We start from the raw sequence: 13,254 nt of genomic DNA, 5'->3' as shown, positions 1-13,254 counted from the left end.
GTGAGATCCTGAGAACGACCCATTCTTTCAAACTGAGGAAGTGACTGGAACACCTGAATTCAATGATTTGGATGGGTGAGTGAATAATTTTGGCAAAATAATGTATTTGTTCATGGACCACAAAAATTTTCATTTGAAAATATTTGAAAAGCACAACAAATATAAAACAGAATTATCTTACAACAATATTCATTGCAGTTTGTTCAGGAAAAAACATTTATACTTGGGTGTTAGTTTATATCTCTTAACTCACCTGCTAATTACATTCAAAACACAAGAACTAATTAAAAAATAATAAACATCTTGTGTTTGGTCTGCCTAGTGAACTGCTGGATTATCAGAAGATCAAAATCTAAAGAAGATTAAGTGGTAATCCAACCAGGCATCAGGACTGAACTTTTCCCTGTGTTTCAAATGTTAGTTCAGTAGGTTTTGTTACTAAAGACAGTTAAGTTTTGTGTTCCAGCCTAAAATGTGAACATTTTCTATTGATAATAATGGCATAATAACAGTAATATTTATAGAAGCATCTGTTGTTATTAACAAAGTCCTCTGCTGTGTGTGAATGCATTTCAGTGAACCGTCAGCAGATTTTTATCTTTCCTCAGACAAAGAGCTGCTCATCCTTCCCTGAGTGGCTGCGTCTCAGCTTTAGACCAGACAGGATCTTCTGGGCTGGTGAGGTAATATTTTTCTCAACAGGAATTGTCTTAGGTGACTGACACAGGTTGTGACTCTGTCCAGTACTCTGTTTATTACTGCTCTGATTAATATTGTGATCTGTTTGACACCCTCCTGTCACCTCCTTAGCAGATGGCTGTGTTGTACCCGATGATGTTGCAGCTGAATGTGGTGTAAACATAGAGTCCAGGCCCAGCATGTACTGCACAACCTCACGAGGGCTTGGTGGGACATCCATTTTACTCTCTGTGGCAAAGGTGACCTGCTGTGGCTCGAGAGTGTTCTCATAGTGGATATCTATGTTCTGGGAGAGTCTTTGTGCCCCTGGCTCTGGAGAGGAGCTGCGGCTGCTGTCTGCACTTCCTGTGTGGCTCCTCACTTGAGGTGCAGCCTGTCTGGCTACACGACCTGGGTTGCAGACTCGGGTTCCTGGATTATGATGTCGGTGATACTTCACAGGCTGTCTGGTGAAACGGTAGTATGGCTGGACCCCTAAATCGGAGGTAGCTTCTCCTACCGACTCATACTGAGGATCACTTGATACCTCTCTCATAGCCAGGACTGTTATAGGAGAAGGAGGACAGGCATTTTATTTACAAAGTAAAGTAATTCAAACACCAGTTGTTGATTATAATGCTGCAAAAACTATCATAAGCTGTTTATACAGAGCAGACTAAAACTACTGTATATACAGCACTGACTTGAAGTGAGTAGCCTTGAAGCTGCTGTTGTAGTCACAGAGAAGAAACACAGCGAGAGTACAGCAAGCAGAGAAAGGTTAGAGCCTGACTTTCCAAACCCAGAAAACCCAAACTCTAATTTTGTAAGTGTGTTGTCAAAATTTTTACCAAAACTCAAATTTCAAGGCAAGAATTTTCCACGAGAAATTATTATAATTAAAATCACACATCATTTGTTTAATACTGTGAACACTATCCCTAACAAAACCTCAACTGGATTCAGCCAGTTTTTACAGAACTGACATGAAAAGCAAGTCTAATTTTTAAAGAAATTAAAAAAACAAACATATTTTACACCCAAAGTATCTCATGCTCGGAAACTAAGCTACTGCGTAACTGTAATTTAGAACAAACCACCTCTGCGGGAGAAATAAAGTAAACAACTTGGGAGCTGTTTGGTAATACCTACAAGATCTCCAAAACGTTTGCTTAAATACCCTCAAGTAGCAAAACTACAAACTGACAAGATATAACTCATTGTACTGGCAACTTAAAACTCCTAAATCTTTAAGTTTCACAGGACATAAACACTATGGATTAATTAATTTGCTGACCTGCTCTAGTCAGGAGTAACTTCTCTATCACTATGTCTCGCCTACCTGCTCTCTCATTGGCTTCAGTGCTGAGCTGGTCCACTGCCTCATTGGACGAAGACTTGTCAGATATATAACCCTCGCTTGACTCTCTCTTGATTGTTCGACTCTGTTGGAATGACACAAGTTGAGTGGTGGATTTAAGACCACATCTAAACCTACAGCACTACATTATATGATTCCTACTGGGGGATGAATACTTGGGATGAGTCTGTATTTTTTAATCTGGCACAAATGTAATATACCAAATGAAAGCCTTTTTGAACAGATTGAGTAGTATTACTCCCCTAAAGAGAGGTGATATTAGTTTGGTGCTTTTAAGTCATTAGTTGCAGCCTAGGTAAACATCCACAATTAAGTAAATTTTATTTATTTATTTGTTTATTTTACAAGAAAGAGCAGTGTAATGTGCAAAATAAAAGCTAGAAAGAAGGTTATGCAGTTCAGAGCACAGAAAGCAGGAGAAATGCAGTAGCTGTTCGTGAGGATCTTGTTAATCCTAATGGAATAAACGCGAGGTTAAGTTGGCAAGTGCTAAGGCGCTTAAAAAAACAGGTAAGTGCATACTCTCTCAGCATGGTGTGAAAGCTAAGCAACTGCTGCTGATTTATTTTAAAATGAAGGTGACTTTTGAAAAAGGAGCTCTTTAAATAAGTTGTGAATGCTGAGCTGGAAGGCACTGAAATACTTACTTCTAGCGAGCGTGGCCGCTCTTTGGAGGAGGTTTCATGTTCTGAGTCTGGATAAACTACCCCATCCAAAGGGCAGGAAGCTCTGGGAGGGGTGACTGGCAGAGGCGCAGTGGGGGGTGGGGGAGGGGGTGTATGGGATCCCTGTTGCAGGCCGAAAATTTTGTCGTGGTATGTGATGAGGAACTCAACAAGCACCGCCTGGTAGTTGGTCTCCAAGAGGGCAATCATTGGCATGTCTGTTGACACTAGAGGGCGCAATAACGTTGGCCCAAAAACAATGCCCAAATTACTGGGAGACATCTTGTTCTCATAGTTCTCTGAAACTCTGTAAAAACACACAGGAGACAAATTCAAGGAAAGCTCAGGTAAAATCTGACATAGAAGTCAAAGTCATTGCTCCAGTGTACAATTAAGCAAATGCAATCTATGAAAAGGGTTAGGCCAAGTTTAACTAGAGAGGTCTGTTGTCCCAGAGCATGCTCACTTTTGAAGGTGAGACAAAGTGTGCTGCAAGGTGCTGTAGCAATATGGAGGAAGTTTCTCTAGTAGCCTTTGCAGGTTGTCAATGATGTCCATGATCTCCTTAGGCTCTGGTGACATATCCCCATCATTCAGGTGCTGAATAGCTTTTCCCACCGTGATGAAATCATTGTACAGGTCAAATGTTAATAAGGGTTCGGGGAGCTGGAAGAGATAATATTGAAAATATTCACTGAGATATGAGAGAAAACCTACATTGAACTTAACTTGAACTGTGCAAAACATTAAGTAACTTTAGATATTTAGATTTGATCCATCTCAAATGAGTTTCATTCTGAAGCATGCAACACAGATCGCAAACGTTCTTACTTTACCTTTGTCTAAAATTTTGAATTGTACTGTATATCATATCTTAAACACTAATTTATCTTACAGTCAGCCTAACAAATGCAATAATGTTCATATTTAAATGACTCCTGTACCTCTTTAAAGAAGTGCTTAAGGACAGAGGTAATATCATGTGGTGAGAGGTCTGAGAGGTCCACCTGCTCTTTTTGTGTTTCAAAGGTGTGGAAAAGCTTCTGAATGCGAGGCTTGGATCCACTCACACGATACACCCCCTAAAAAACAGATTATTAGATCACTGTTCACATTTGACAACCAATGTGTTTCAACCAGTGTGAGGATAAATAATACCTGGACAGAGAGAGCACGGCTCTCAATCTCAGATGTGCAGCGAAGCACTACAAAGGGCACCTCATCTGGCCTGTCACGTGGCAGCAGAGAGAGGTCTACTCCAAAGACAGATCCCTTCTTGTGCTCACATTCTAGCTGACACACCTCCATACACTTCCTGTGCAAAGCCAGGCCGCACTGAATGTGTGATAGGAAAGAACAGATCTCATTAATGATCTCAGGGAAACCATGTTACAATATATTTGTCAAACGTGGAATCATACCTCTTCACATTCAACCCCACTGACAACAATGTAGTTCTCACACTGCTTGCATTTGACCATTTTACTTTTCATTTTCTTGAGTCGATGAGACAGTGCAGCTCGAGAAATCTGTCGCACTTTGACTGGCTGACCATCAGTGTACTCTGCAGGGAGGTGGAGAAGATAGATTTATGGGTATCAGATAAAAAAAAAAAAATACTCTTGTAACATATTCTGTTTATGAAAGGAAAAGGAGGTAAAAAACCTGATTCTGAAACTGCATCCCGGTCGTCTAGGTCGTCCGATGACACTGTCAGAGTGGATGCGGTTTTACCCTGCCTCCTAGCTTCAGTTATATATTCCCACAGAGCAAAAACACAGTGCAAGGAAAATGAAACATGTTAAGTTCCACAAGGTGTTGAGATGCATGTAAATAGAAAGTTAGAGAAAAAAATGTATGCCTGTGCCTACCAGGGCTGGACAGGGATTCCGAGCTGCCTCCGATACTCTCACTGTCACTATACCCGATTTTCCCTGAAGTGAACCAACACAGAAATATTATTAAAGAGAAGGATTAATTTGTTAATATATAAAAGTGTAATTATGCGGAGCCCTTACTGCAATCACTGGATCGTCTATCCTTATCATCTGTCATGAGTGAGTCTGATAGAGAGCTGAGAGTGCCAGTTTTTCTTTTGTTGCTTTAAATAAAAAACAGATTGAAAGAATTATTTTAATGAGAAAAGGGGTAATTTATATATATATATATATATATATATATATATATATATATATATATATATATATATATATATATATATATATATATAAACTAAAAAGTCTATCCTATTTTTAGCAAGGATAGGCACTAAGCTATATCTATGCCTACTGACAGATTTTCATAAATATTCACCTTGTTATTTAAAAATATACCATATATTTTATCTGCAGTAGACATCACAGAAAAAGAAGCAGCAGCTAGGCCCTTTAACGTACCCTTTACCCTGAGGAACATACTCCTGGAAGGTAAATTTTTGGAGACCCTGCTCATGGCGAGGCTTGTTGAGAATGTACTGGAGATAGGGCACGCCAGACTCCTGGGCCCTGCACGTTTCTTCCAGGTTGTGATAGCAAAGGGGAACAGGCTCTGCCTGCTGGCGCTGGAAGTAGAACATGTTGACTGTGACCTGATGCAGAGAGAAGACATGATGTGGAGACAATGCTTCAATTTTTTTCATCAACAAAAGTGATGTAAAATTTCAGAGTAGCGTTCTGCTTGCTATTTTCTTTTCATATACAAAAGAAAAAGAAGAAAAAAGATTAAAATGAACCTTTTATTGTAGTAAAACATGGTATTTTTTTACAATCTTTATACTGAATAAAAAAAAGATGCAAAACATAAATCACTGTTTGGTTAGATTATTATTTTCAAGGAAAGATTTGTATTAATTAACTTAGAAGTTGATTAATAACTAGTACTAAGGCTGCGGCATTCTCTTCAACCATTAAACTGTTCTTATCTGATGATCCTGTAAATGTATGTCTAGTTTCCCAAGACACCTTATAATCCCATATTTATACCAAAACTTACTCTCACTTGTTTTTTGTTAAATACTGACCTCCTTGAGCACAGTGTCTCCCTGAAAGATGAGCTTGCGAATGTGTGAAATGATTCGCTCTTTGGCCTTCACTAACTCATCTTGGTGGATCTTTGCCTCAGTTACACTCTGTTTGTACACCAACTCTGCCTCTAACACCTGTGGAGACAGAAAGAAAACTTGAGAGGAGCTATACAATCTGTGTGTGTGTGTGTGTGTGTGTGTGTGTCTTCCTCTTTTTCTATTGTCTTATGAGACATTACAAGCATACCAAAAAATATACTTTTTGTCTATTGAAAATTTAGAACTTTAGATTATACAGTATTTAGTGCATTAACGAGATTCATTCACCTTACTCTGGGCCTCATCTTTAGACTTCCTCCTCTTATCTAGTGTTTTGCTTCCAACTATATCATCTGCAGCTTTAGCAGAGACAGCTTTCGCCTTTTCTAGCTCATCACAGCGCTGGAAGTACTGGTGCCTGGCCTTTTTGTAAGCTGTCACTGCATCATTCTGAAAACAAGAAACAGTGATACATAGAGGGGAAAAACACAGTTTAGTTTGGTTTATTATTGACACTAATTTTAACACAACATACAAGATGCCAAACATACTGGTTACATCCATAACAGACAAAACACATATACATTGTTTCAAAATAATACATACAGAACATACGAACAAGTATACCTATCATGGATTATACAATTTACACACAGATACTAATGTGAGATGAATAAAAATATGCAGACAGAGGAGACTGAGACAAAATGTAGTGATTATGATGGCAATTTTACTGTGTCCATGTGCAGGCTAACATGACTTTTATAGGTACCAACAAGGTAGCCAACAGTGCAATAAACTCTTCTTAATTTCAACCAATACCAGGATTGATTATTCACTTACCATCTTCTTTTGTTCTTTTGCCCACTGCTCTTTAAATTCTCTGCGCCACTGATCAATCTCATTTCTCTTTGCAGCCAAGGCCTTTGGGACAGAGAAACTGTATTTAACACATCTCTGTATAAAAGACAGAGAAGGTTGTGCATGCTTTAATTGACTTCTATACCTGGTAACAGCGACTATGCAGCAGATCACAGGTCCTTCTGGCATTCAGTCCATTTTTGATCTCTTGCTCTAGAGCCTGTGTGTAGATGGACTGTAATGGCATCATTTCCTGTATAGACAAGACCAAATTTAGACAGGTTTCATACAGTAAATATAACTAAGAAAGGGAACTGCCACACAATCTATTCTGGGAACCATTATAACTAATTGTAATGTACTGTGGCAATCACTGTCACAGGTTTTGTCAAGTATCCAGTAAACAAAACTATACCTGTTGTACACTGATCTTTGCCCCTTCAGCTGTCTTCATTACATTTTTTGCAAATTCTTGTTCTGTGAAAAAAAAAAATTACCAAATTTTTTTCTTTAACTTACATTTAACACAAGTTATGGTACTTCAAGATCAAAAACAAGACAAGCAGAATCTGCTGAAATTCTCCCAAATACTGAAGGTCACTACTGGTGGGTAGCCTCAAACTGATTCTAAGAGCTCCATTTGGTCAAACTTGGTGACATCACCTAGCTTCCAAGTCTTTTTATATCCCTGATGTTTACTGAAAGTTCAGATAACATCTCCAGATTAACTAGAACTTGCAGTATGGTTATATCTGACCTGTGTCTATTTTGATCTTAAAAGAGGAATTAATTTGGTTAAAAATACCTGTGGTTTGCATTTTGCATCAGTTCAAGAACTGCAACAGGAAATGAACCCGGTTGATTTCGGTTTGAATGTATGTGCTCACTCATGACTGCTCTCTTTGAGCAATGGGCGCCATACTGTTAGCAAACTCAATGTGTTGCTTTACTATGTGTAATCACTACTTTGGGGCTGAGCTTCACCCAGCATTACTCATCTGTTACCATTAGCTAACTCATGTCCTTACACACTTGAGGTTGGTAACTGCTGCTGTGTGTTTTGAATAATACCAATAGAATCGATATCCTTGACATCACTGTCTGGATGCTGGGAATCTATAAAGATTCAGGGGTAATCAGTATGCACTCTAAAGGCATGCAATGTCTTTTATTGCCCTCTTCTTTTCAGCTAATCTGCTCTTTAATCCTTTTTATTTGTGAGTGTGTGTGTGTGTGTGTGTGTGTGTGTGTGTGTGTGTGTGTGTGTGTGTGTGTGTGTGTGTGTGTGTGTGTGTAGCTTTCTGGGAACACTGCACAAGCTTACATCCTCTTTGAGAGAAATAATGCAGGGAGGTAATGCATATTACTTGGTGCTACCAGCTCAAACATTCACATATTATGATCTTTTTTTCTTGATGGATGAAACGAAGCAACAATCCACTCTTCAAAGTCTTCTCTCCGATAAATGTTGGCACTGTTCTAAGACTAGTGACTTCACAGTGGAAAAAATTATTTTCATTCCATATTGTACACATCACACATTAGCATTTTGTAAGCAACCCAACTATTCCTGTTCTGAGTGCAGTTTATATTCAAATACACCATCTCTACGATATGACAATAATTTGCATGTTACACTACTATTTCCTTTACTCAGTTGTGTATTTACCCAAGCTGATTCTCTTCTCCATCCAGGCAAGAAGGTCTTTGGCATACCGGCACCACAACTTGGCGTACTGCAATGCTGTCTCCACTCCATCATCACAGCGACAGAGGGCCAAGTCTGCTTCTTGGACTGTGAGGGAGTACATCAGCATAACTATAGGCTCTTTGCACTTGAAACTGTACCCAGGAATCACACTGTATCCATGGGGCAACACCCTACAGCTCGACTCTCCAGAAAAACTTAAATAGCCCTTAATCTCAAGGAAACATTCAATCTGTTTCAAAGTGACAAGTTAAAAATGATCAAAAATCAAATGCCAGAAAAAAAAAGAACAAACCCAAAATAGGAAACAATGACTTCATATGGCAAGTCATAGCTGCTCCTCAGAGTAAAGGTCCTGTGGTTTCCAGGAGGTGACAGCAAACTCTAGCACGTATACTGAAATATACTTTAGTTTGTTTGTTAAAAAAAAAAAAATCTGAAATCAGTCCTGTGTCTCACAGTTGACACAAAAAGGATGTAACTAGAGAGAGGACGGCCCCAAAACAAACTGCTTCCAAATAACTTCCCTCCTCTCCCCTCTTCCCCTCTGTGCCTGGCCCCGCCCTCTCACACCTGTTCACAGAAACACAAGCCATGCTGTGAGAACACATACCAGCATGTTGTTATTGCTCTACTGTGGTCACCCAGGCTGGGCGTTAATGACAACTGGTCTTCTTCCTCTGTGAGTCACACCAATACAGGGTGGATGATGTATATGTAACAGTCACATGGTCTGTCAAAAGCTCCCCACATTATGTTCTGTTTCTCCCTTTCTCACCGTGTTCCACTTCCAGCACAACATTTGCAAATATATGCTATAATTTTTTCTTTTTTATGCACTTTAACAACTTTCACTTCTTCTAACAGTCCACTGTGCAGTGCTTCAAAATAAGCACGCAGGTTACACCAGAAAGAAAACTTTCTCAAGTTCCTCACTTAGACACGCAGATTTTATACTGCTCCTCCCTTTTTAGATAGCTGCCAAATCCAGTTAAGAGTGGTAGGGAAAAAAAATCCAACCATACTTTCTTCTGTCATCAAGCACAGTCCAAAAAAAAATGAAACATGCAATTCCAGAGATATGTTAGGTTGTGTGCTAAGGGTGACCTCTCTTAGCCTTTCCTCTCTATGCTCTGGGTTAGGGACAGCTCTGAGCACTTTCAGAAATCAGTTGGTTGGAGCTCAAGCACTTGGATTGAGGATTATCCAAGTCAAGTCCAGATTGCAGTGACAGGCTTTAGAGGAGCATTGAGTCAGGTTTACCTCCTGGCGTGTGAGAGAACAAGTAGGCTAAGGTAGGTTGGGAGAGGTGTCCTTGAGAAGAATTTCTATGGTGCAAGAATAAGTTTGATATTGCCCACTTCTTATTTTAACACTGTAAGCCTCCGTAATTTCTTATCTTACCATGTTCCTATAATTTGAGTCAAACTGAAGTTTGTGCACTTAGCCCAAAGTCTTGCTGTAGACTATGAGTAAGTCTAGTACATTTCCATCTCCCCTATATTTATGCCTTAGACTATGTAACATAAGATTTCTGTATAACTGTGTTTTCCTCTGGTCTCTAATGTAAAAACTGAGAGCAGCTGTCCCCTGCTTTAATCCTGTCCCTTTATCCTAATCTTGTTACAGGGGGACGGTTACAACTCACAGCTAATTATGAGAGAATAAATAAAGGTTGAAGAAGATTATTTATTAAGTGTCACAGGCAGCATATGCCATCCTATCAGTCACAGAATGGTCTGTGCTAAGGTAAGCAGGTGAATAAACCACTTCAGTAATAGTTTGCTTGACATACAATATCAAGGAATGCTGTATTGATTTTATAAAAGCAGGGCTTTGCAGTTTAGAACAGCCAAACATACACTGACCCACACCAAAGTGCATATAAACAAAGGCATACTAATTTGTTCTCTTTTAGCCTTTCTGTTACACAAATCATACCTGTCTGGTTTCCATCCACGTCATTGGATTCAGCACATATCTGTGGACAAAATGCATATTCAAACTGGTGGAAAAATTTGATTCTACTTTACAAGTCTATCAAAGCACAACTAATCCCCTAAAAATCTATATTTAATATTCTCTAAGTTGCCCCCCCCCCCCCCCCCCCCCCAAAAAAATAGACAGTTTCTACTGTCAGTGGAAGCAGTAGTTTAGAAAATAAGTCTCAGCTAAACTTTGACATATACAAGAACATAAATAACAGGCTTAAGTAGGCCTTTTATTACTTTTAAAGGCATTTATTTCTTACAGTCACATCATGTTGCTCTGTGGTCTCTGCACTTTCTGCTGAGATGGGCTTGGAGTCAATCTCTGCCAGCAGATCATCCCCTGAACTGAACACAGAATGAATGTATTTGGAGAAAACCATAAACAGTCAAACAACAGTTTGTCAAGAAATATACTACCAGCATATGTTAATGGGCTTTTTAGTACTACAAACAAGCCTCTTAAGAACAATTTAAGGTTTGGTTCATTTATTTGAACTATATCCACTGCTGCAACTCTGCTTTAAATAAATGCTGTAATTTTTTGGAAAAGTAAGCAGTTTTCAGTCAGTGCTTCTCATAAAATCTGAGTCAGACTCAAGGTAGATTAAGAGAGACATGGCAATGCTGGCAGGGGAAATTACATTTATTTAAAAGCTTGAATTAGAAAAATATACCAAAAGATCACACATAACTGACTGAGTTCATGTTGATGAACTCAGTCAGTTGCTGAAAAATAAATTAATAATTAATTCCTTCAGGGCTTCTTATCATTAGCCAGCTCTGGAGCATTTTAAATAATAGCTCGCTGATCACTGTTTTTCTGAGAAGCAGAGTGATGCAGGAGAAAAGAGATGCTTGAGGTAATACTTACGAAGGGAGGAAGGATAAATCAAGATTATCAAAATCTCGGAAGATCTCACTGTATCTCTTGGTTTCAGATTTATGATGCACCTTATTTACATCTGAAAAGAAAAATGAAAAAGCGAAGATACATAAAACAATTTGACAGTCTTACCATTGTGTTTATGTTGTACAGAGATCCTGAAATGTGACACTCCGCCCAGCACAAACTATACAGAGATGCATATTTTAACACACCACCAATATTCTGTGTAAACTTAAAGATCAAATGAAAATTTAGTATATGCCAACTTTTTGTACATTGCAAACATACAATAAGATAACTGTACTAAAAGTACAGTAGAAAAAAAATCAAACGTAGTTTCTCATAAAATCATATCTGACAGCATTTGCGCTGAATGTGAACTAAAAGTGATGCATTTTGCTGGTAAAACTTGCATGCTAACAGCTTTTAACCCTCTGACATAGCAGAAAGTTGAACACTGATAATTTACAATAGGTGTAACAAATGTAAAAAAGAAATCTTTTTTTTTTTTTTCAGAGGTGCCTCCATTTTGGTCAACCACATCCTGCTTGCAGTTTTGTCACGTCCCATCGTGAACATAGAGCCCTTGTTTTTCACACCACTAGTGTTTCAGCTCAAGAATGAGAGCTGACAGGAAAGTAAGATGTTTCAGCAAAATTTGAACAGTTTTGCAGTCCAGTTGCACTTAACTTTGACTGTTTTGTTTGCTGTTTACCTGCAAGATGTGTAATAGTTATATTCATGAACTGAGGTTACACAAGCAAAAAGCTTCTGAATAGAAGGTTTCAAGTGTATTGCAAACATGTCTAGCTTCTAATTAAATGTAAAGTGTTGCCAAATGCCACAAAAGTCCCAAAGACATCATAAGCTAACAGTCTTGGCTTATTTGGGAGGTCAATTCTGCTGAATAAAAAAACAGAAGTCAAATGGAGTTAAAAAAAGAGTTCAGGAAGTTCACTAACAAGAAGGATGCCGCACAGCAACAGAAACTCTCTGAAAGGCACTTTATGCATGCAGTGTCTGCATGCACCCACATGAATACCCATGTCATAATGGCGCTACACTATTGTCAGCAGATTTCCAGTAACACAAACCAAGACAATATTCATCTGTTAAAAAGTCAGTTTTGCAAATCAAGAAAAATATCCATCAATGGTACAAAGTTTTAAGAGCAAACTTAAAAAAAAATTAAGTTTCATTTAAACACGGAGGGTAAGCTGATATTAAGAGTAAAGGTCACCACTTACTCAAATTTACCACATATCTACTTTATTTGTGCTCACCTGTGCCTTGAGTAGAATCCTTGTTTACCACTAAATCTTCATCCATTTCTGCTCTATTTCCACAGCAGGCAGGCCCTACCAACACCTCTCAAACATAATTTGGAATCAGGGCCAAACTATACAGTACACAGTAAAACACAGCGTATTTGAAATGGTAGGAAATCAGCGCTGTAGTTTAAACACAGTGACATAAAGTCGAGCTCCAAGGTTGCTGATATCTAAGTTCTTAAAACTGATCTTCCTCTGGTAGAGTGAAGGCTGGCCAGTGTTTTCATCATCGAGGGGAAGAGGAAGCATATCTTACAGTCACTGGAGGCCCCACCTACGCTGTCTAACCATATATAGTGAAAAGGTACCACTGTGATAAGTTTGCATTGTCAAGAAATATTGGATGTATCGCTGCAATGTAATAATTATACTTCAGAATATGTAACTTGGTAAAATCAATCCATTAAAAAATAGTATATGCTAAATAAAGTACTTGATAGGTGTAATTGATTCTTCAAAAGACATTGATTCAGTGCAAATTTAAGTTACCTAATTCAGCCTAATTTGGATCATTTTAAATAATCTCTAATGAGGTCCTGGACTCTACATTAAGTGCAGTTGAATATTAATTGCTACAGCATGACTAAGACCAAAATATACTCCTAAATATGCTACATCTGCACATGCACTTAAAACCTAGATCAGAAAGTCAGTTGAGCAACATCTTCAAGGAAACCAAAAAATAATCAACT

The 13,254-nt window shown here is 38.5% G+C and overlaps 1 protein-coding gene across 1 annotated transcript; it reads right to left on the bottom strand.

The window, feature by feature from the left end:
- Positions 1–14: 14 nt before the first annotated feature.
- On the bottom strand, positions 15–12,750 carry gmip (GEM interacting protein). The gene is made up of 21 exons (XM_030735260.1): positions 12,515–12,750; positions 11,217–11,307; positions 10,606–10,690; positions 10,296–10,335; positions 8,316–8,441; positions 7,062–7,123; positions 6,792–6,899; positions 6,629–6,709; positions 6,074–6,235; positions 5,744–5,881; positions 5,121–5,311; positions 4,743–4,825; positions 4,596–4,658; positions 4,390–4,470; positions 4,146–4,288; positions 3,883–4,059; positions 3,669–3,806; positions 3,191–3,390; positions 2,707–3,031; positions 2,021–2,123; positions 15–1,242 (listed from the first exon to the last, which is right to left on the bottom strand). Exons 1-21 carry the CDS (start codon positions 12,558–12,560, stop codon positions 605–607), a joined length of 3,081 nt encoding a protein of 1,026 aa, XP_030591120.1. The 5' UTR covers positions 12,561–12,750; the 3' UTR covers positions 15–604.
- Between the last annotated feature and the right edge of the window lie 504 nt (positions 12,751–13,254).

Source organism: Archocentrus centrarchus, chromosome 8 (genome assembly GCF_007364275.1).
Source record: "Archocentrus centrarchus isolate MPI-CPG fArcCen1 chromosome 8, fArcCen1, whole genome shotgun sequence".
In the NCBI taxonomy this organism is placed as follows: domain Eukaryota; kingdom Metazoa; phylum Chordata; class Actinopteri; order Cichliformes; family Cichlidae; genus Archocentrus; species Archocentrus centrarchus.
Note: the sequence above shows the minus strand (reverse complement) of the source record. Positions and strands in the feature narration are given on the sequence as shown.